The sequence below is a fragment of the Sardina pilchardus genome, chromosome 2, assembly GCF_963854185.1.
Source record: "Sardina pilchardus chromosome 2, fSarPil1.1, whole genome shotgun sequence".
Lineage (NCBI taxonomy): Eukaryota > Metazoa > Chordata > Actinopteri > Clupeiformes > Clupeidae > Sardina > Sardina pilchardus.
This window is the reverse complement of record NC_084995.1, coordinates 13,685,777-13,710,063: the sequence shown is the minus strand read 5'-3', so window position 1 is coordinate 13,710,063 and position 24,287 is coordinate 13,685,777. Positions and strand designations below refer to the sequence as shown.

The window sequence follows — 24,287 nt, the reverse complement described above, 5'->3', positions numbered from 1 at the left end:
GCTATTTTTAAGTCACAGGCCCTCACAGGAAACCTCATTAGGGTGCATGGTATCATAAATTCTGAGAAATGTAATGCCTAATACATTTTAAATTAAAATCTGTCTGTCTCTGCCAAGACACTAAAAGTGGGTCATGACTGGATTATCTAGCAAATCGATGAAATGAAACATATGTCCAGATCAGCACAAAAACGATTTACTGAACAGCACAAAAACTCCTTCCAGTAGTTCCTACTGCCACATGCATGTTGATCAAGGGAAGAACAGACTGTCACGACCTGATCGTTGCTACTCAGCTTCTAGATCTATTTATTTCTGAATGTTTTTATGCTCCTTCTGACCCCGATCCATATGAGCCTCTAACCCAAGAAAATGGTCTAATCCTTCCAATCCTTTTTCCTCAGCTTTGCTGCAGCAGGAGTGCCAGTACATGGGAAGAGCACTCCAGGCAAACTGGGATTTGGTAATCGGAAATGCCAGTCCCCCTAGTGGACCACCACAGTGTGTGTGTGTGTGTGTGTGTGCGCGTGTGTGTGTGCGTGCGTGCGCGTGTGTGTGTGTAAGTGCGTGTGTGTATGTGCGTGTGTGGTTGGGGGGTGTCTGTTTAAACATGATCTGTTGTAGCCCAGCCAATGTTGGAGCAGTCCACTTCATTAGGGTTTATGGGCCCAAGTAGGCTACCTATACTGTAAGGCAGGTGTAGGAAGTGCTACCGTCATCCCCTCCTCCCACCCTTTCATGTGGATCTATCCTCCCAGCCACATAACATCAGAGGCCGCTAGGTCTTACTCCACAGGAGTGGAAGAACACTACCAAAGCACTGAGGCACACAAACGTGTCTAAAACACACAGTTGCTGGCTGTGGCCAATGTGTTATTTGATGTGCAAACACCCAGATGGAGGGCAATCAGTAATAGTTTCTACAACTAACCATAGCTGAGGTGACAGACAAAACAAAGACGTTTCTCTTTCTTTTTTCTGTCTCAAGCAAGAAATTAGCACATATCTGTCTGAGGTGGTTATAAAAGTTTTGATGCGAAGAGTCTCTTACATAGCTCTCTCTCTCTCACACACACACACACACACACACACACACACACACACGTACACACGCACACACCCCCACACACCGACAAAAAAAGGAGAAATAGACGTGTAGTGCCCTCTTGAATCCAATGCGGTGAATGCTGAGAATGCAGAGAAAGAGAAACCAAGAAACCAGCTTCCGCGAATGACTACGAAGATCCTACGGACGGAGAGGAAATGACCACTGAGTCGGCTCAAGATAACGTGTTTATTGGATATACATAGCAACTCACCCACACACAGCAGGCTGAACATCTCAGCTCAAAGCTCTCATAGTTTCCACTCTCATCGTGTACAACTAAACAGCCCACAGGCATAGCAAATAGCCATTTCTTATCACCATCCGCTTAAATAATAATAAAGCACAAAAATCATATCAGCATGTCAGAACAGGAAATCAAAAGTCGAAAAGCATATCAGAAATGTGACATTTCACTATACCACTTAAGTAGCACTTAACACTAGGGTCACCCTCTTCTCCTTTAAAGACTTAACTTTGACTTTGCAAGTTACTTACATTTACTACATTTAATGGAAATTTTTGACTGGGATACCGTAGCTAAATGACTAAGATTCATGTATGATGTTGACTGGGATACCATAGAACTCCTGGGGCCGGTTGCACCAACATGCTTACGCCCGGTCTTAAGCTACGTCGGTCCTAACTCAGCGTTCTAAGTCCAACCTGATAGATACGCCAGTTGCACCATCTAGGCTTAAGCATTCTTTTCGCTAAGACCGGGCGTAGATCTTACGCCTACTCAGTAGTAGGCGTAAGTTCTTAAGACCAACATTTGAGCACTTCTCACAGTCGTTTCTACAGCGCAAACTACATTGTTTTTATTCCCATAGGCTACTCGCTTGTTGGTCAGCTAGCATTCATTTTAGGTTGACACTTCGCTACGCCAGCCTGGCAATCATTTAGAGGGGCTTTCGGTATCATTCACGAATTAAAAACCTTTATTAACAGCTTATTGTACATTCCTAATAGGGATAACCATAGGCTTGGAAACATTTGAAGATGCATAGGTAGGCTATCTAGCCCGCCCTACAATTACGTTTAGTGCATAAACATAAACCGTGTAAGCTAACGTTACATTTGTTAGATAATTGCCTAGGCTACCTGTTACGGCATTTCTAGCACAACGTGGCTGGTTGGCTGACGTTATTCCGTATTCCATGGTATAGCTCTTTACATAACATAAACTTTTTACTTGCATTTTACAGTGCAGATAACGCTTCTACCAGTTAGTGTTGTTCTGCCACAGCCTATTGGTAGCCTTATCTCTGAAAGGATAATAATGCGTCTCCTTTGCTTATTCTTGACATAATGAGAAGGAACTAGGCTACAGTAATTGTTAAGTTATTTATTTAGCGAGTTAATAGGTGCCACGCATTAGGCATTAGGCTACATGTCATTCACTTTAACAGCGGTTTCCTCCGAACGGGGGACGTGATTGACAGCAGATAGAGTTCTAATCTTTAAAACAGGCAAGTTGTCATTGTTCCGTAGGCATTCACATGGACGCGCATCGCTAAAACCGGGCGTAGTTAAGACCAGGCGCAAGTTCTGCTGGTGCAACCGACTTTAGTTGAATTCTAAGGACTGGTCTTAACAAAGACCAACTTAGCAGTTAGGACCAGACTTAGTAAAGACCAGTTGGTGCAACCGGCCCCTGTTGTCTAGGATGATTCACAGGTTCTTTGTAATTCCTTTATTTTGTTGAGTATTCACATCAACAATCTTTATGACAAAAAAATTCAGATTTAAAGTTAATGACACAGCAAAAAGCAAAAAAGAAAAGTGTGCATACGTGTGTGCGTGTGCGTGCGTGTGTGTGTGCGTGTAATTTGTGCAGTGCATGCTATTTTCAAAGACGTCCTTGTGACACGTATGTACAGTACATGATCACCCACATTAACTTCCTGATCGTTAGCGATGACAACTTAAGATGCTGTACAGTCGGAACGACTGCTCATTTTAATGAATGCTAATCTCTTTCATTTTCAATGATTGACCTTAATAGTATACACCAGCTACAGAGTGTAAATAGACAGAATAATAAACCCATATATTAAATGCAATAATAACCCCATATATTAAACATTAAATGTATGTAATGAGAAAATTAAAGGTAGAGTAAAAAGGACTGGGAAGAGAGGGTGAGTGTGATAGGATTCAACAGGACAGCGGTAGCCATTCAGTCAGGTTCAGTCCCAGCCTAAACCTGATCTGGGTGGGGTAACTCTAATCCTGGTCTGGGTGGGGTCATTCTAAACCTTGGTCTGGGTGGGGTAACTCTAAACCTGGTCTGGGTGGGGTAACGCTAAACCTGGTCTTGGTGGGGTAACTCTAAACCTGGTCTGGGTGGGGTAACTCTAAACCTGGTCTGGGTGGGGTAACTCTAAACCTGGTCTGGGTGGGGTCATTCTAAACCTTGGTCTGGGTGGGGTAACTCTAAACCTGGTCTGGGTGGGGTAACTCTAAACCTGGTCTGGGTGGGGTAACTCTAAACCTAGTCTTCGTGGATCTGCTCTCTGATCCTGGTGAGTCCATCTCATGCCTTCACATCTTCTTCACCTGGATTGTCTCATAGGTGTCCTGGGCATGGGGGGTCAATCCCTAGAGGAGGGAGGGAGAGAGGGAGGGAGGGAGGGAGGGAGGGAGGGGGAGGGAGGGGGAGGGAGAGGGAGGGAGAGAGAGAGAATATTGTTTTCTTACATGATGATGTGTACCTACTCAATCAGCATGTATGGTCAAACTCAAAGACGTTGTGAACTTTCTACTGTCTGTGTACATTGTATCTATTTATTTATGTTTATGTTTGTTGTTTCAATCACCACCAAATAAAATAGATTATAATCTCTTAGGGAGGGATAAGAAGGAAATAACAGACTGAAGAGACTGAGAGGACATAATAGATTGAAGCGAGCATTAAAGAGACCAAGAAATAGAGTGTTAACAGTAGGCTATAACAGTTAAAGTAGTTTTAATATCTAGGAAAAAGAACAAGAAGTCCGCACAGTAGAATATGCTCCTCAGGTTTTTTAATTGTAAATCACCACGTGTAACGTTTCTGGCCCTAGCCCTTCATCAGACATGATAATGATGATCTGATGTGTGTGGTAGCCTACACTTGAACTAGTTTTTAATATCTAACCAGTAGCCATAGTCACAGTTATAGATGTGAACAATTGCTTCTGACTTTTTATAATTAAACAAACAAAATACCATTTTGACAAGAAGCGATTCTAATTTAAGATATAAAATGAATTTCTCACTGATCAGAGTGCTAATCAGTATGTCATTTTGATATCAGTAATTTAATATTGTGGTGGAAATGTCTAAATAGCCACACTGACATTTTGACTATAACATAAATAATAAGATATTACAATCCATTTAGAACCAGGCATAATGTTCAATCTTGATGTCAATAAATGGAAATGGAAATTGTGGATATCAACAACTGATATAACTGTTCTTTCATTACAGATTTCAGAATTAGAATAGCATTCTAGATATCTAAGAGTCAATTGTGACAAGAAAAAATTAAATAACTGATAAGTTGATTTGGACTTTAAATAAAAAAAAAAAGTCATTTCAGAAAGCTGACATTGTACTACAGCATCATTATTATATTATTGTATGATAACTATAGTGATCTACACTTCCTTTTATAAATCATACTCAATTTGCAGATAGCAAAACAATTCCACTTAAAATAACACAAAATAATTAGGGCACATACCTATAATGGCAATTCGAGTGAAATTAGAGGAATTTGAATTGTTAAAAGTAAAAATTATTTAAATATTATGTTAAATGAACATTTTGACATGCCAGCTGATACAATACAAATGCAATGGAGAGGAAATGACAAGCATTTAGTTGACGTTTTGACACGTGGAAAAGAATAAATCAAGACGTCATAGGGAAATAACCATTTCCACAAATAGTTTTTTGACATATGGACATCAATATTGTAACATGTCAAAATTGTTTTACAGATATCTATTGCATATCATTTAAAAATTACATCTTGACAGGTGGAAATGTCATTCATTAGTATTTTTTTTTTTTTTTTTAAACGAAATTGCTACAAGTCAGCCGTTACTGACTACATGTTAAAACAGCTTGCCATAGGAATACACAGCAGCCGTCCTGCCTAAAAGAGTGACACTGGACTGGTGAATAGTAAGTGAGGAATTGTCCAGCTGTCTTACCTGATAGATGCCCTCGCCTGCTCCAGCCTGGACCTGGAGCAACAGAGAGAAGATACGGAGGTCACGCAAGATACAGACACCATGTTTTTCCTTTCTTTGTTTTTCATCGTCAACATGGAAGCCACGAAAGGTTTGGGACTCACTGTGGCCACAACAAACCCAACAAACCCTGGTCACTGGCATTGGATAAAGTGTGTGGTATGAACGTGATCATATGTAAATGTTCGGTTGGCTGAGGAAGCCATTCGAGGCTAGTGAAGGGGAGAGAAACCGCAGGGGTGTATGCTGAAAAGAGGAAGAACATGGCGGCCATGCAGCGCTCCTCCATCTGTGTTATTTCTAAACATTTCTAGGCAGACAGCCACGAAATACATGTTCCTCTTTCTGCTTCTGCAGAAGCTCAGCCCTCACCTCTCACCGTAAGACATACGCATACGCACACACACACACACGCACACATACATACACACACACACACACACACACACACACACACACACACACACACACACACACACACACACACACTCACACACACACTCACACCCACACACACACACACACACACACACACACACACACACACACAGACACTCACACTCACACACACTCACACGCACACACACATAGCCATTTGGTGTGCACTCTGATAGTTGTGCAACTTGAGAATTGTCAGCTTTTATACCTACCTACCAACCAAGTGAGATGGGAGTGTGCATTTCTGGTGTGTGTGTGTGTGTGTGTGTGTGTGTGTGTGTGTGTGTGTGTGTGTGTGTGTGTGTGTGTGTGTGTGTGTGTGTGTGTGTGTGTGTGTGTGTGTATAGCATTCTGTGCAAGAAGTCTACTCATTAATGTGTGTGTACACTATGAATAGTAAATGATACTAACAGAGGACATAATGTTTTAAAATGAAGTGTTTTGTGCAAACACACTTTTTCACACACACACACACACACACACACACACACACACACACACACACACACACACACACACCACACTGTGGTTACATACCCCTGACTTTCCACTTGGTGCTGGGGACATCTGTGTGTAGAAGAAAGTTTGTGGTGAAAATCTATAAATGCACACTCAAACATTCACACTCACACACATGTTTTTATGCATGTTACATACAGGTTACATACATCAAGATACAGTACATCATGCATACACAAATGCACACACATGCAAGCAAAGATACATACACCCATGCAGACACACAGACACACACACACACACACACACACATACATACATACATGCATGCAAGCACACAATCATCAACACGGTGAACACACATACACATGCATCCATGCATACACACAGACACACACACAGACACACACAGACACACACACACACACACACACACACATACATGCATACAACCACACAAAAACCATCAACACACACACACACACACAGACACAGACACAGACACACACACACACACACACACACACACACACAGAGACAAACAGACAGACAGACATACAAAAACACACACACACACACACACACACACACACACACACACACACACACACACACACACACAAACACACACATATACAGTATGCATCATCCTCACTGCCACCTGTACTCGCAGAACATTGTATGGCAAAAAAACACAAACATCATGCACATATACACACACACACACACACACACACACACACACACACACACACACACACACACACATACCCTCAGTCGACAGTAGAGGACCGTCAGCACAATCCCATAGAGGACCAGGATCGCATCCAGAATGTAGCACAGTTTATCATCACCCATGTTGGCTGAGAAAACAGAAAGAGAGAGAGAAAAGATTTGAAATTATCTTCAACTGAATAAATACACTATAAACACACATTACAACACGCTACACATTACATAAAGATGGCTTTATACACTATAAACAAACATTACAACATGCTGTATATTACATAAAGATGACTAGTCTCTCCAGGCTTCTGCTCATTGATTACAGTTTGGTATTTAAAGGGATATTCCACCATTTTTGGAAATAAGCTCATTTCCCACCTCCCCTCGAGCAAAACAATCGATATTTACCTTTTCCCCGTTCATCCAGCCATAATAATAATCAAGGCAAGTTGCAACTGTACCATTAGCGCAGTGATATCACGCACTATTTCCTGCTTGTTGCCTATGGGGACTATTTTCAGATATCACTGCGCCCATGGTACGTTTGCAACTTGCGTTCATTATTACGCCAGATGAGAGTGTAGTTCCGTGTCAAATCAGCCTAGAAAAACGGCAGGTTTCATTTTCAGTTGGTCTTATTAAACTTTCTAACTTGAGAAGAGACACGTTTTAAATGGGAAAATTACCAGAAATCTTAGTCACTTGTAAGCATGATGCTAGCAGGCGAGAAGCTAACGGTCTAATCCGATTCAATGATCTATGCTAGGCTGAAGCTAAAAGTTGTATCGCCAGACTCACAGAATGGCTGGCTCCACTGCTCTACTCCCTGTGTCCTAAGTGCACTGCTCTACTCCCTGTGTCCCAAGTGCACTGCTCTACTCCCTGTGTCCTAAGCACTGCTCTACTCCCTGTGTCCCAAGTGCACTGCTCTACTCGTCCTAGGTGGACTGCTCTACTCCCTGCATCCTAAGTCCATTTCTCTACTCCCTGCGTCCTAAGCCCCCAACAAACATAATACATCTGATGGTCGTGCAGATCATGTGTCTATATTGCGTCCGCAAGTCCAAGACCAATTCTGGATGTCTACACGACGTGCAATCTTTGAAAGTCAAACTATGTACATTACTTGGATGCGGACATCTTAAGCAGATGCAGGAAAAGTCTAAAATGAAACATGCAAAAACGACGTAGAAGAGATGGAGTCCACCGCTCACCTCCCTTAACACCCATGAGTGCAGCTACAGCGCCAACATTACAGAGCCATTTGCGAATGACATGGAGGTGGTAGGCCTGATCACATACATTTCTTGATTGTTGAAACTTTGAAAATGCTAAAGCATAAAAAAACATGCACTGCACCTCTGCATGGGTAAGAACACATCCTCTCTCACACACTCACACTCACACTCTCTGGGTGCCTCTCATTCAGCGTTTATACATCCTCCCTCGCTCCTCGGGCCTCGATCCTCACTGATCTACATAAAGAAAGATAGAAGAAGGGATAGACTATCCCATTGTTGCCGCTCCATCATTCTTTATGTGCATCAGTGAGGATCGAGGCCAGAGGAGCGGGGGAGGACGTCTAAAAGCCGAATGAGAGGCACCTTCTCTTACACTCACACTCACTCTCCTGCATGGATAAGAACACACTCTCTCTCACACTCACTCTCTCTCACATCCCTCTATGTCGCACTCTCTCTCTGACTCACACACACACACACACACACACACACACACACACACACACACATTGTGGTCCTAATCAACCACATTGTGCAATCCACACTCATGATTGTGATCAAATTCTTCAACCACACTATCACTATATCAAACTGTGTTTATTCATAGCGAGCGAGCAAGCTTAAATTGTGACACACACAAAAAGCCCCATGTTCTGAAATGGCGCCTATAGTGCTCTTCTGGCCTTCTGTTCAGCAACCTCTAGCAGCCAAATTCAGTCTTCAGGAAGTACACACCAGCTAAACGATATGACACTTATCTTGTCTCGTCTATCTTAGCTGCGACTTATACATTGATTTTGCAAAGTTTCTCCAGCTATGAGGTTACGTAATACACAAGGGCAGTTAATATGGTGTTATTATGGTTTTCTTTCTTTTAACTTGCATAAAACACCGTCCTGCGGCAGCGGCTTTTACACATATGCATAGCAATTTGCTAATGACTGTTCAGTTAGTAATAGCAAGGGCCGCGTTTCCCAGCTTTGCTGAGAAGCTCTTTAGTGCTAAGAACTGCTTAGGAGCGTTCGCGTTCCTAAGAAGTTCTTAGCACTTAAGAGCTTATTAATGAGTCAGGGAAACACGGCCAAGGTCATTAACTGCCACAAAAGCTGAAATGTCCTTTGGTGTGACCGGAAATGTCCTTTGATGTGACCGTTGGCCTTTGACCATATAGGGCAAATATGCCACACGGTAGGCACACTTCCTTAAGAGGCTATTAAAACAGATAAATAATGATTTTCATTATTTTTTTATTAGTTTTGATGATTCTAAATTCAATGACTTAAATTAAGATGATATTGCTGTTTTGACAACAAATGTTCTGAATGTTCTTTGCTGCCTCCATTTTTCCTGTCTTCGTTGTTTAAAAAACATGTTATACCCATGATGATGAGTCTTGAGTTAGTGAATTAACTTAACATTGTATGCTGATTACCAGCAAATATAGATAGCCGAGTAAAAGAAAACAACTTGCGTGTTGTTGCGTGCTTGTGTGCATATTCTCTCTCCTACTCAAACAAAATGTGTGCGTGCACATATAGTTCTGCATTAAGTTGATTTTGATAACGTGTTCACTAATTTTATTTTACAGACAAAACTGTCATGCAGTTAATTGGATACTGTGCAGAGCTGGGAAGTTCTGTAGGCAAGTACATCTCGAAAGGGACATTTGTTTAGCATGATGGTACGCACAGTGCGTACGGCCGTACATTTGCAGGAGGTGGTCGAACTCTAGCCTGACTCTCGCCAGACCCTTGTAGTTCCGCCATGCTCCACCAGAGGCGTTTCGCTGAGCTCCACACAAGGGTCTGGACGCGAGGGCAATCCAAACCCCTGTGCCAGTGATCAAAAAATGAGCTGCCAATCAGGAGCGCCGAAGCGAGTGTTTGATTCAAATAACAATGGCGGCACGCAGCGAGGAGTCTTGTGCTGACATTGATTCTGCTATTTCAACCGTTTTGTCGAATCTATCGAGTATTCATTCTTTCAGAGAATAGTTTTGAAGACATTTATTGGTGGCAAGGATGTTTTTACTCTTCTTCCGACCGGGTTTGGCAAGAACTTGAAGAAGCCTAGCACGTCATTCAAGATAACAGGCAAGTGGTTTTATCAAATCACATGCGAGGATGTTTTACAAGGACCCGCCTTCAGAAATACATCTCCTATCGAGAAGTCCCAGATCCTTGTGTGAAGCAGACAGCGAACTACAGGATCTGGCGAAAGTCAGGTTAGTCGAATTCCACTAGATCCATCATTCCCTTTAACAGCAAACTTCAAACAGTGGCATATTTGAAGGAATCTGCGTGCACGCAAGACATATGAAACAGGGATTCCACGAAACCTTGCTTTGCTAAAAACCTGTTTGTGTCTACCAAAGTATAGCCTACATGAATCTGCACTCACCTATTTGAACTCATAGGCAAAGTAAAACTTTACCGTGGTCTCATAGTCAACGACAAAACAGTTCAACACAATTAAGTACTTTTAAGTACACAATTAAGTACTGACAATGGGTTACCATTGAAAACATAGCCTACAAAATGCAAAACACTTGTCACAACACAAAAAAATGTCCTCCTTAATCAATGTTATGTTACAATAAACACTTCATATATTCTGACTCTCAGAATATTTTTTTCCGAAATATTATTTTCTTTTCAGTGTGTACACTCCGTAAATAAATGTCTTTGATTTATTTAAAAAGTGATGTTTTTTTTATTTTATTTTATTTAAGTACTCTTTCTTTGTCAACTACCCATATGTATACATCATTATGCATCACTATATGTAACACAACATTGCATTTGTGAACATCAAGACATCTGTAATGTAAGACATACAGATAGAAAACCTTCCCATATACACATGTATTGCTTTCAAAATAGTTAATCGGAGCACTTGAAATGCTTAGATACCCCTTGAACTGCTAATGCATACAATATTTTTTAAACACTAACAGAACACACTAATGTATAGAGCATTCATTAAACACTAACATAGTAACAAATTATTTATGACCCTTACACACTGGCTCACAGAGGAAAAACAACAATCACCCCAACGATCTGGTGTCTTTTTCAACAGGAACCAAATATCTGATGTAGCGCAATTTTAACAGGAACTAGATGGAGATGGGGGTGAAACTGATGAACTTCAACATATCTCTTTACAATGTAACTGATTTTTCCACTTAAAAAAGGGAATGAACTTTCAAGAGAATCCATTTATTGGTCATGTTTAAAGAGAAACTAGTGTTTTTGCTCATATATTTATTTATTTGCTTTCTGAAAATTTGTCCACTGCAACTCTCACACCTCAAACACACACAAACACACACACACAAGCCTTAAACTGAGTGCTCTTAAGAAACATGACACAGAAATGACAACATCTTCATTGAGAATGTCTTGAGAGACTGACCAGAAAAAGTGTTTTTCAAACCCCTTCCCTCATCTCTCTCTCTCTCTGTGTATGAAGAAAAAGAGAAAACTCTTACCAGTAACCCCATGGATGTAGAGGGATAAGACCAAGATGACTTCCGACACCTTCATCCTGCTCAGAGTATGGACAGCTGAAAGTACAGACAGCGATACTAGGGTACGGTCTATGTGAGAACAACAGTGTGTGTGTGTGTGTGTGTATGTCTGTGTGTATTTGAGTATGTGCCTGAAAAAAGTCAGCTGCTTTCAGGAAGTTGTGGTCTGCATTAAGCTGCCCTTTCAGTTAGACTTTAACACACCCCTCCTCACGTCACTCACACCACACCACAGCGCACGCACGCACACACACACACACACACACACACACACACACACACACACACACACACACACACACACACACACACACACACACACACACACACACACACACACACACACACACACACACACACACACACACACACACACACACACACACACACACACACAAATAGATACTGACACAAAAAACACACATAGACAATGACACAGAAGAATTTAGGTACACAAATAAAATAGCAACAGCCATACATACACTAACCCCCCCCCCCCCACACACACACACACACACACACACACACACATATGGCAGCAGGAAACAGATCACATGTATATGACACAGAAACGTGCATGTACACAAACACACATTTACACACTCACCAGAGTACAAACCTGTCATCTTGTACTGTCATCATAATCTAATACACTAATAGAAACTGTCTCTCTCTCACACACACATGTGCACACACAGACACACACACACACCCACACACACCCACACACACACACACACACACACACACACACACACATATTGGTGCTAGTGAAGGGAACCAATGGAAACATAAATTGGGTCATAGGGTCCCTGTGTGTGTATGTGTGTGTGTGTGTGTGTGTGTGTGTGTGTGTGTGTGTGTGTGTGTGTGTGTGTGTGTGTGTGTGTGTGTGTTTGTTTGTTTGTTTGTTGTGATGGAAAAAAGAGGACTACAAAGAAATGAGAGCAGGTGGAAAAAAAACCTTTTTTTTTATTTCAATTGCAACTTAAATTGCAACTTTGAAGATTCTGTACAAAAGTAATACAATACAATAAAAAATGACACAAATATCACCATGTAAGCTGGCATATAAAAGGTGTTTACAAAAAATAATAGTTTAACTGTTTTCATTAAACGCACACTCAATAACAGAAGCTTAATGGCCTGAGTTAGTTTCATTTGGTGTTTGATTTCCTGAAGGAGGACACACACATACACACACACACACACACACACACACACACACACACACACACACACACACACACACACACACACACACACACACACACACACACACACACACACACACACACACACACACACACACACACACACACACACACACAGGAAGAGAGAGAGATACAGAGAATGTGAGTGAAGACGTCAGATTTCTTCTGATAATAAAAAATGTAGGTTTAGAGGTAACATACAACATTAGTCTTCTCCTCCTCCAACACGCGCACACACACACACACACACACACAGTCCGAGGGAAGCAGGTCCTGGTTCAGGCTCGGCCTGCTCCCCAGCGTCTGCTCAGAGCGAGCGCTGACTTCAGATCAGTCTTTAAGTCTGTGTGAGCAGGAGTCGGGGGCGCGAGAACAGGGAAGTTGAAGCTGGTCAGGAGGTGACAGAGTGTGGGCAGAAGGCCATTGGTTGGGTGTGAGTTAAGTTCTCACTCCTCTCTCCTCCCTCTACCCCTTCATCTCTCTCTATCCTCCTCTCTTTTCACTCCTCTCAGTTCTATCGGTCCATTTCTACCTCATCCCTAGCCTGCTTTCGCCAGACTCATTCACTTTGTGAAGAGAGGCTGGGTGCTCTCCACTGGGGAATGTTTCCAACCCTAGCATCAAAATGGCCATAGACTTTGTGCTAACTTTGAAACCACTGGTCCAGGCTGACCAATCAGTCACATTGATCAGGTTTTTTTTTTAAAGGTTACATATCACTCCGTCTGACCTGTACAAACTAAACCGCATGGGCAGTCAGGACACAATGTATTTATATTGCTGTATGAATGTACACATACTTATGACCGCAATTTTTTTTTGCATGTTTACAGGCTTTGCTATCAACATTTACCACAGCCAATTTCGAATTTCAAAGTGAATGATTTATGATTAAATGGAATCCCCGCTCGTCGCTGATTGGCTGAGGAAACAGAGACGCACTAAGAGGAGCCAGAGCAGTATCTCAGGGAGATGTACGTAAACGGGCAGCGGTGCTGGGGGAGAGGAGCCAGACCACCTCAGCGCTCTCCTTGGGCCCTTGTTCAAATGAGCGGCAAAGAGCAAAGTCCCACGTGGAGCAGAGGGTCTCCTGCAGGAGCTACAGCTGTCGTGCGGCATGTGGGAGCTCATAGCTGTGCACAGGATCTTGGTCATGGATGCAAACAGGCTTTGCATCGTTACTAAATTAGCTTTAGTGAGACTTCACACTCTGCCCTCCATTTAAATGAAGGTGTTTCATCGTGTCCTCTTTCCTTCTTTATTCCTCCTCCTCCCTTCCTCTTCTCCTCTGAAGCCCACAGTGCTCTCTCTTCCTCTTCACCGCCCTCCTCCCCTCATTGAATGTCTCTTTTTCTCCCCCTCCTCATCTCCTCTCTTTCTTTATACCCCCTCTCTCCTTTTCCCTCTTATATGATTTTACTCCTCCTTTCAGCTCCTCTTTGAGGACAGAACACGTCTGGATCTTGTTGCTTTGCACTACTGTATTTAAATATCTGAGTATTGGTTTTATATTAGAGTGTTAAACTTATCTCTCTCCTTCTCCTCATCTTCGTCCTCTGTTTCTCACACAGAGGTCTCAGACTGGACTCTCAGAATGAAGCGGTGGCTTTTCGGGCTTACAAACTCCTCCCCCAGCTGAAGGAAAGGAAGGGGTGTTGCCGTGACAACCAGGGCAAACTGTGGGCGGTGCAAAGAGAAGACCACACCCCCATGGAGGGAGGAGGTGACGGACAGCTCACTTTGAAGTGTCCACTCGCACTCCTGCCTCCTGCTGGACACAGCTTGGTACTGCAGCGTCGGGCCAGGGCTCAGGTAGCGCTCCAGGAAGGCCTGTGAAAGAGAGAGAGAGAAACAGAGAGAGAGACAAAGAGACAGACAGAGACAGGCAAGGAGGACAAAGAAGAGGAGGCAAGCAAGAGGAGAGATGTCACGCTTGTCCAACTTTGCTACAAGGTAAACACAATAACATTAAAATGGCATATGGCAGGGGTAGAGAACCATAACATTACAATGGGATTTGGCAGGGCTGAATAACCATAACATTAAAATGCGATATGGCAGGGGTGGAGAACCATAACATTGGCAGGGGTAGAGAACCATAACATTAAAATGGGATATGGCAGGGCTGAATAACCATAACATTAAAATGCGATATGGCAGGGGTGGAGAACCATAACATTAAAATGGGATATGGCAGGGGTGGAGAACCATAACATTAAAATGCGATATGGCAGGGGTGGAGAACCATAACATTAAAATGGGATATGGCAGGGCTGAATAACCATAACATTAAAATGCGATATGGCAGGGGTGGAGAACCATAACATTAAAATGGGATATGGCAGGGGTGGAGAACCATAACATTAAAATGGGATATGGCAGGGTACCATAACATTAAAATGGGATATGGCAGGGCTGAACAACCATAACATTAAAATGGGATATGGCAGGGGTGGAGAACCATAACATTAAAATGGGATATGGCAGGGGTGGAGAACCATAACATTAAAATGGGATATGGCAGGGGTGGAGAACCATAACATTAAAATGGGATATGGCAGGGGTGGGTTGTTGTTTGTAGCATAATGTGACTGCAACCAAAATAAAAAATGTGTTCTACACGTTAGTTAACAATTGTTTACCCCATATGTGTGTATCAAGACTCTACTGCAAACTGCAAAATCTACCTCTGGGTAGAAATAAAGTAACATGAACTTGAACTTGAACTTAGTTTGGTATTTGGTGTGCCAGACTGGACTGATCCATAAAGCTTCAAACCTGAACATTTCCAAACAGTTTTCCAAAAGACACTGACCATTGCAACAAAAAGGTAAAGGTAGGCTATTTACACGTCAGTCTCAAGCAGACTCATTTAAATGTTGTTCATTTTCTTTTTGAAAATGAAATTCACATTGGCATCATATCAGCATTGGCATCATATCATATCAGGAGCATCGCGCATGCTAATAATTTTTGCTGCTTGCTACTCATTCCTGAAAATGATCATTTGTAGCATCTGCCAAGAGTCTAAATTTAAATGAAAAAGAGAAGAGCTATTTAAACTGTAACATTGTTGTCTCATTAGGCGTAGGCCTAAGTCACTGTCTTTTTTGATTTTGCAGCTCTTTCGAGTGGTGTGGAGAGAGAGAGCGAGAGAGAGGGGTGGACAAGAGAGAGAGAGAGAGGTGGACAAGAAAGAGAGAGAGGGGTGGACAAGAGAGAGAGGGGGTGGACAAGAGAGAGGGGGGGGTGGACAAGAGAGAGAGAGAGGTGGACAGAGGGAAGAGGTAGACAGAGAGAGGGACCTAAAAACAAGGATAGAGAGATGAGGATATAGAAAAGAAGGATAGAGAGAAGAGAAAGTGAAAGAGGAAATGGAGAAGGGAGATTAAGAGAGAGAGAGAGAGAGAGAGAGAGAGAGAGAGAGAGAGAACAAAGCCCAGTTTCAGGCCTTAATGTGTTTACAATACAGTGTTACACCACAAAAGACACATCTGAGAAAGACTATGTCTGTGCGTGTGTTTGTCTGCCTCAGTCTAGCCACAGGGCAGTGGTAGTGTGTAACAATGAAGGTGTGTGGGTGTATGAGCGCACAAGCTACATTTACAGGCTCATCTGTGAAATGCATGTGTGTGTGTCTGTGTGTCTGGGCTCACCTGCGGGCTAAAGCTGTCTGCTTGTGTGTGTGTGTGTATGTAAGTATGTGTGTGTGTGTGTGTGTGTGTGTTTGACTCTAAACATACACACACACACACACGCACTCAAACAGTTTGAGTGTGTGTGGGTATGTGTGTGTGTCTATATATACACTGCATGTATATGGGTGAGGCAGAACTGCAGGTGTGCATGTATGTGTGTATGTGTTTGTGTTTCCTCTATATCTCACCTGTGAGCTGAGGTTGTGCGTGAGGCAGAACTGCAGGTGTGTGAGGATGGCCTCCATGCTGTGGCAGTGCTGCTGCCTAGTGGTGCGGAGGTACTTCTGCAGCGCGCGGGCCATGGGGGCGAAGATGGCCTGTGCCGCCTCGCGCGGGTCCAGCACCCCCTGCTGGCGCTTCTGGGCCTCGCCCTCCTCCGCCCGCCGCACCTGTGAGAACGCCTGCTCTACCGCCACCACCAGTCTGGGAGGACACACAACAGCTCCAGTCAACCAGGCTTCAAAAGCATAGATGCAAAATAATGCTTCAAAAGAATATATACACTTCTCACAAAAACTAAATAAATAATCAGCTTTTGGGTGAAATTTGTTGGCCTTTGTTTCTAGGAATTCTTTGAGATGAGGAAATCACCATTGCATGCTTCTACTTACAGGGGAACTTGACAACTATGTCAACTTAATAAACCCGTTTAGAAATAATTTGGATGATTAAATTATCTGTTTTAGTGAAAATGGTGACTTTCCCCACTCCCCTAACTTCCCCAGGCCAAAAACCAACTTTGCAACACTGGGATTGAGAAACAGGAAAATCGTGTTTCTTACCTTGTAACATCCACATTATTCTGCTGAAATTATGCTAACCGTTTCGCTATAGCTTGTAAAAAAAATCCATGTGCTTTATCATTACTGTTTTTTCCAGTTACAGTTTTTCTCAGTTGCTTCGGTACATTTCTCAGATCAGCATTGAAATTCTCAAAACTACCTGTTCAATGGATTACCTGGCTTTTGTAGGTATCCATGGTGTTTTGCTATTTGTACAAATAGTTTTGAGAGATGCACTTACTGTTGAGCAAAGCAAATTTTCTTCCTGGCATTCTTGATATTCTCTCTCTCTCTGTCTCACTTCATGGTTCACTTTTTAAAATCTCTTAAGTCGTCACTGCTCTGACCGCATAACGCACTTTGCACGTTAGTGCACTTTTGCCCTGGATGTCTACATAAAAAGTACAAAAAATGGTTCAAGACTTTGCTAACATTTTGGCCCTCTGTGTGCGAGTCCTTCCTGACTGTTGTGAACTCCTGCCTTGTCTGCCGCACCAGAACAACCAATGGACTAAAAAGCAGGCACAGTTCAACCCTGTGTACCACTGAGCCCTTCCTAGTGGCGCCATGCCACTTCCCTCTGCCTCCTTCTCCCCCCTATGGTGAATATTAACAATTATTACCAATCAGATATCAATGAAGACACTCTACTCTGTCAGCAAAGGTAAACACACAAGTTACACACACACACACAGCACACCTGGTCTTGCATTTGCGGACGTGTCGCTTTTGTGTGTAATAGACTGTAGATCCTCCCTTAAGGCTGATTATTCATGCAACTTATTGAGCAATGTTGCTGGGCAACCACATAACCGGTTCCCTGTGTTCTGGCTGGATGATCAATCATGATAATTTACTTAACTTAACTTACTGATGATTAAGGTTCTCCACAGAAAGAAAAAGTGTTGCCCAATTAATATCACTGGGAAAGTGCCAGAACAACAACACTCAGGAACCATGGCCAGCATTACTGCTTTCAAATTAGCCCTTCCCCTCCAACACACACACAGTAACTCCCCCGCCCCCAAACACACACACAGACATGCGCACAAATTCACCCCCCACCCTCATACACACATACCATTTCTTCACCCCCCCCCCCCCCCTTCCACACACACAATTTCATCATCCCCCTTCCACACACCCCTAGAATCTCATTACTTACAATTCTTTTTACGGGTAAATGACAATAAACTACTTGAACTTGAACTTGAATATGAACATCACCTTCACTCTCTTTCTCTGTTTTTAATGAGGTCACTCTATCAGTCAGGACTGTGACCCTACCCCCTCCCCCAACCACACACACACACACACACACGCGTACACACCTGGCCTTGCGTTTGCGTACGCGGCGCTCGTAGTCGGTCTGTTCGTAGTAGAGCTCGCTGTGGCAGTTTCGTCTCCACTGGGCCGAGTTCATCAGTGCCGGAGGAGGGTTGGTGCAGGTGCCCACGCTGCTGTTCTCTGCCAACAATCACCCAGCAAGACGTCAGCCAGTCCATCACACAACAACACATGTCTTATCAAACACACTACACATGAACAACACACACACACAATGCAAACAACACGTAAACAACACACACACACACAATGCAAACTCTTCCCTGTGTGACAATAGATCCAGCAATGGATAGAGAGAGAGAGAGAGAGAGAGAGAGAGAGAGAGAGAGAGAGAGAGAGAGAGAGAGAGAGAGAGAGAGAGAGAGAGAGAGAGAGAGAGAGAGAGTGAGTCCTTACCCTCCTCCAGAGAGTAGAGCTTGAAACCGGTCATCTTGCGTGAGAGGATGGCTTTGGGCAGATTGGGCAGGTTGGGGTTGTGGACGGGGAAGTCTCTGTAGTACTGCTCCAGCACCCTCACAGCAGCACTCTGAATACTGCACAACAACAACACCATCATCATCAACATCTTCATCATCTTCATCACTACATGGCAGCACTCTGAATACTGCACAATAACATCATCATCATCATCCTCACCATCATCATCACCATCACCACACAGCAGCACTCTGTACTCAGTACTGTACAACAACATCATCATCTTCATCATCAACATCATCATCATCCACATTGGCATCGTCATCATCATCATCATCATCATCACTACACAGCAGCACTCTGAATACTGTACAACATCGTCGTCGTCATCATCATCATCATCATCACCATCACCACACAGCAGCACTCTATACTCAGTACTGTACAACAACATCATCATCTTCATCATCAACATCATCATCATCCACATCGGCATCGTCGTCATCATCATCAGCATCATCACCACCACCACCACTACACAGCAGCACTCTAAATACTGCGCAACATCATCACATCATCCTCATCTTCTTCATCTTCTTCATCATCATCATACTGCATCTCAGGATCTCTGGAGACAATAAGGCCCATCTCTGATTTCTCTTTCTGATATCCTCTTTACATTGATACTGTACAATCAGCAGCATCTCCTTCGACTCATCTTTATCAACTGATTCTCTTCATCATTCATCTCCTTCCTCATCTCTGCTACCATCGTCATCCGCACTTTCAGTTCTGTCACTTATGAAGTTTGAGAGCTGGAAGCTTGTATTTGTCTACAAAGAAAGGATGACCTCTCAGGCACCCATCTCAGTTCTCAAATAACCAAGCAAGGCCATGTTGTTTACTAAAGTAAAAGTAGGCTACGGGCCAGGCCACTGCTGAAAACAATGGCTGGTCCACTGGGAGATAAACAATAGCTTCTTTTCTGCTGATAGGGTTGTTGTGGATGATTGTGCGTAAGTGAATGCAGTGCACATGCAGTCTGTCACATGTCTGGTCTCTAAAGGCTGTTTTATGCTTCTGCGTTGAATCGACGGCGTAGCCGCGCAGAGCCCTGTGCCTCGCCCCGTACCCCCTTCCAAGAACCATCGCCTGATGCACACCTCCAAAAACATCTAACTTGGCGGACTGCAAGGACCATGATTGGCCAACTCGCCCTGTTCTTTGATAGCCAGCTGCTTCAAGCAGCCTACAGTGGGGAGCAGCAATATGCTAGTTCACTGACATAAGCTTTGCAAAGAAACTTTGGTTACGATGACGGGGTATCCTTTTGTAAAGTGTCTATTTGTCAGTAGCGTTTTAAAATCAGCACTTCACCAGCAAGCAGTGCTTTATGAGCAGTTGTGGTAAAAGTTTGCCTGCTAATGTAACATAAACTGGCTGGCAGATACCTTGCAAATAACTTATTTTCTTGTTACGATAACTTGGCCATTGGAATGTTTTGTATCTGTTTCACAATAACTTTTACAAAATCTAAGCTACAGAAGGCACAGCAGTGTGTGGAGTTCACCATTCTGACTACCGTGTCGGTGGAGAGTGAAACAGACACAGGCGACACAGAACTCCGTAAGGTTCACGCCGGCGTCGAGGCAACGGTGTGGTCATTGCATGGAGTCGACGCAGAAGCATAAAAGAGCCTGGATAGGTCTCGCGCCGAAAACCACTTCCTCTGCAGGCTCAAGCTGTCATTTCTTAAGATTCTAAGAGTATGACACCATAATGTCCTTGATTATCTACAGTGAATATTGTATACAATCTCACCGACACATACAGGACCACCCAATAAACATAGTCTCACATACACTCAACACACACACAAACACACACACTCATAAGCACACTCACCTGAGGTGTCCCACATTGTAAGAGCGGCTCTCTCCATCAGTGCTACGCGTGACCTTGAGGCAGAAGGCGCGCTGGTTCAAGGTCGCGACCTCCAGCAGCATCAGGCCGGCGTACTGCAGCCAGAGCAGCGCGTCCGTGCACGCCGTGGCCAATCCCACGACGGCTTGCGGCTCGGCGTCCGGCCTCCACACCCCTCGGACGGCGTAGAGCAGCCAGTGGCAGACGGCGCACAGCAGCACCAGCGCGCGCAGGAACCAGCGCGGACGCTGCGCCCGCGGCACTCCGGCGCCCCCCAGAGGCTCCCGCAGGAACAGCGCCCAGCTGGAGGGCAGCAGCAGCAGCAGCTTGACGGCCAGGGCCAGGTGGGCCCCATCGCAGAGCTGCGCGCAGAGGCCCTCCGGCGCCCACTCCTCCGCCGGGGCCCGGGTGACGTCCGAAACCCCTTCCCCGTCCCCGTCCCCGTCCACGCCCCCCGACGTCCAGCTCATCCACTGCAGCAGGCGAGGGAGGAGGATGAAGGTGGGCGGAGAGAGGAGGGGAGGAAGGCCCAGGGCGCAGCCCAGCAGGACCCTGCAGAGGGCCGCCAGGCGCCGTCCCCCGCTCTTGCCACCAGGGGGAGCAGCGTGGAGCTCCTCGATCTCATCGCCGCCGCCGAGGGCGCTGAGGTTGTCGTCGCGGGAGCCACTGCGCTCCGACGTGGCCGTGATGATGGTGGCGTTGTCCGCCCAATGGTCATCCTGCAGAGCGGATGAGAGACAAGAAGTGAGGGATGAACAGACAAAAGGGCACGGAGAGCAAAATAGAGAGAGAATAAGAGACTGGAATGCGGAGGGGTAGAGAGATAGGGTGATAGAAGAGGGGAATCAAATGAAAGAGAGGAAAAAGAAAGGGATAGGAAAAGAGAGAGCACGAAAGACAGAAAGAAAGAAGACTGAAAACGATAAGAAACGGATATGGAGCAATGAAAGTGCGACAGAAAATGAATAAAAATGTGCTATAGCAAAAGACACAAGAGAGGTGTGTGTGTGTGTGTGTGTGTGTGTGTGTGTGTGAATTAAACAGGTCAGCTCCAAAAATAGGCCATCAGCTACAAATATAGACTCTGGATCAGAATGTGTGTGACAGAGCAGGTGCCGAGGACTGTGTGAATGTGTGTGTGTATGAAAGGCAGATGTGTGTGTGCAACTGTGAATTTAAAGATGTGTAAGTGCCTTACCAGAAGTGGGGCACCTTGACTTTGTCCATGCTTTGTTCTGTGTCCCCTGCTGCTCTCTCTGCTCTTTGACCTCTGATGTCTGTCCCTCCGGTCTCTACAGCACAAAACACACACACACACACACACACAAACCCACAAGCACACGCACACACACACACACACACACGCACAAACACACACATGCATAAGCCCTCTGGAACAGCAAAATTCAACACTGCACTGGATTTGTGTGTGTGTGTGTGTGTGTGTGTGTGTGAATGTATATATGGGCATATACATGTCATATCTGTACAATCTACCTAAATGGGCCAGCATTGTTCTGTTTCATATTAACACCTATGACACTGTGTGTGTGTGTGTGTGTGTGTGTGTGTGTGTGTGTGTGTGTGTGTGTGTGTGTGTGTGTGTGTGTGTGTGTGTGTGTGTGTGTGTGTGTGAAAGTGTGCATCTTTCTCTATAAATGTGTGTGTGTGTGTGTGTGTGTGTGTGTGTGTGTGTGTGTGTGTGTGTGTGTGTGTGTGAAAGTGTGCATCTCTCTGTCTATATGTGTGTGTGTGTGTGTGTGTGTGTGTGTGTGTGTGTGTGTGTGGGTGGGTGCACTTCTCATACCTGTGCTTTCTGGAGCTGTGTGAGTGCGAAGACCTGTGAGAGTAGCCAGAGTATTGAGACTCGTTGTCCATATTTGGAGTGGGTGGGTCCTACATGCCCCACCTACAATATATGGCTCCTCCCACCCCTCAGTGAGGGAGAGATGCTCTGAAAGGGAAAATAAGACAAGATGAAGATGACGATGAAGACGATGATGGTGGACAATGGTGCCACGTTACACAGTGTCCACAGCATGTCATGTCATGTCAACATCTTACAGTAACATGAGCTGGAGTACAGGCCACGGGCTGGAGCTCACATCCCAGAGCTGAGGGCCCATTTCTGGGCAGCTCTCACTCCCAGCACTGGGTCTGCCTGCTGGAACTACTCTCGCCAGGTTATGGAGAGGGGTAGAGACAGGAGACCACCTTACAATTATTGTGGTGGTGTTAAGCAGAGGCTCTATGACTGCAAACATACATGCGCGCACACACACACACACGCACACACATGCGCACGCGCGCACACACACATACACAGTACACAAACACACACACACACACATACACATACACACACGCACGCACGCACGCACGCACGCACACACACACACACACACACACACACACACACACACACACACACACACACACACACACACACACACACACACACACACACACACACACACATATATACACACACACACACACACACACACACACACACACACACACACACACACACACACACACACACACACACACACACACACACACACACACACACACACACACACACACACACACACACCCACAGTACCTGACCCTGACTTATGCATGCATGCATGAATACTGGTGTCACCGACCGCACAGCATATGCAGAGAAAAGGTGGGACTGGTGTGAGACGCCCTTAGAGTCTACTGTTACACTGGTCTCTCCTCCTCCATTCTTCTGAGTGCTGCTACGGCAGCGGAGGGCCCACTCCACTCTACGGATATGGTTACCCACTCAAGTTTAACTGTGCACTCATAACACTTGTATGTGTGCAGGCGCGCCCGCGAGCACACACACACACACACACACACACACACACACACACACACACACACACACACACACACACACACACACACACACAGCATCACAGAGGAAGGACGGGTAAAACCACCTGCTACAACAAAATTTACCTCAGCACTCAACTCCACCCACCGCCTAAGCTTCGAAACTCCACTTCTGCCAAAGGGGGAACAGGTGTGAGTGTGCGTGTGTGAGTGAGTGTGTGTGTGCTTGTGTGTGTGTGTATGTGTGAGGGAGGGAGATTTGACTACAAGCAACACTAGGCATATTCACATCCCTCACAAACTAC

General features: G+C 44.5%; 2 protein-coding genes across 2 annotated transcripts in view; both read right to left on the bottom strand.

The window, feature by feature from the left end:
• Positions 1-1,280: 1,280 nt before the first annotated feature.
• LOC134063825 (high affinity immunoglobulin epsilon receptor subunit gamma-like) lies at positions 1,281-11,888 on the bottom strand. The gene is made up of 5 exons (XM_062519565.1): positions 11,713-11,888; positions 7,021-7,112; positions 6,328-6,357; positions 5,314-5,346; positions 1,281-3,709 (listed from the first exon to the last, which is right to left on the bottom strand). Exons 1-5 carry the CDS (start codon positions 11,765-11,767, stop codon positions 3,653-3,655), a joined length of 267 nt encoding a protein of 88 aa, XP_062375549.1. The 5' UTR covers positions 11,768-11,888; the 3' UTR covers positions 1,281-3,652.
• Positions 11,889-12,708: 820 nt separating this feature from the next.
• LOC134098185 (vang-like protein 2) overlaps positions 12,709-24,287 on the bottom strand; it is a 12,750-nt gene continuing 1,171 nt past the window's right edge. Inside the window, exons 2-8 of the mRNA XM_062551173.1 lie at positions 22,940-23,086; positions 22,331-22,424; positions 21,115-21,851; positions 19,189-19,325; positions 18,777-18,912; positions 16,852-17,086; positions 12,709-14,795 (exon numbers count right to left, since the gene is read on the bottom strand). Of these exons, the coding sequence (XP_062407157.1) occupies positions 14,529-14,795; positions 16,852-17,086; positions 18,777-18,912; positions 19,189-19,325; positions 21,115-21,851; positions 22,331-22,424; positions 22,940-23,010 (1,677 nt within the window). The 5' untranslated portion in view covers positions 23,011-23,086 and the 3' untranslated portion in view covers positions 12,709-14,528. The remainder of the gene's footprint in view (positions 14,796-16,851; positions 17,087-18,776; positions 18,913-19,188; positions 19,326-21,114; positions 21,852-22,330; positions 22,425-22,939; positions 23,087-24,287) is intronic.

Bases quoted from the DNA above. Each gene is read 5' to 3' on its own strand.
- LOC134063825 (XM_062519565.1), bottom strand. From the start codon at position 11,767: ATGAAGGTGTCGGAAGTCATCTTGGTCTTATCCCTCTACATCCATGGG. The intron at 7,113-11,712 runs GTAAGAGTTTTC...CTGTTTTCTCAG, and splicing joins CTACATCCATGGGGTTACTG to CCAACATGGGTGATGATAAA. The intron at 3,710-5,313 runs GTAAGACAGCTG...TCCCTCCTCTAG, and splicing joins CAGGCGAGGGCATCTATCAG to GGATTGACCCCCCATGCCCA.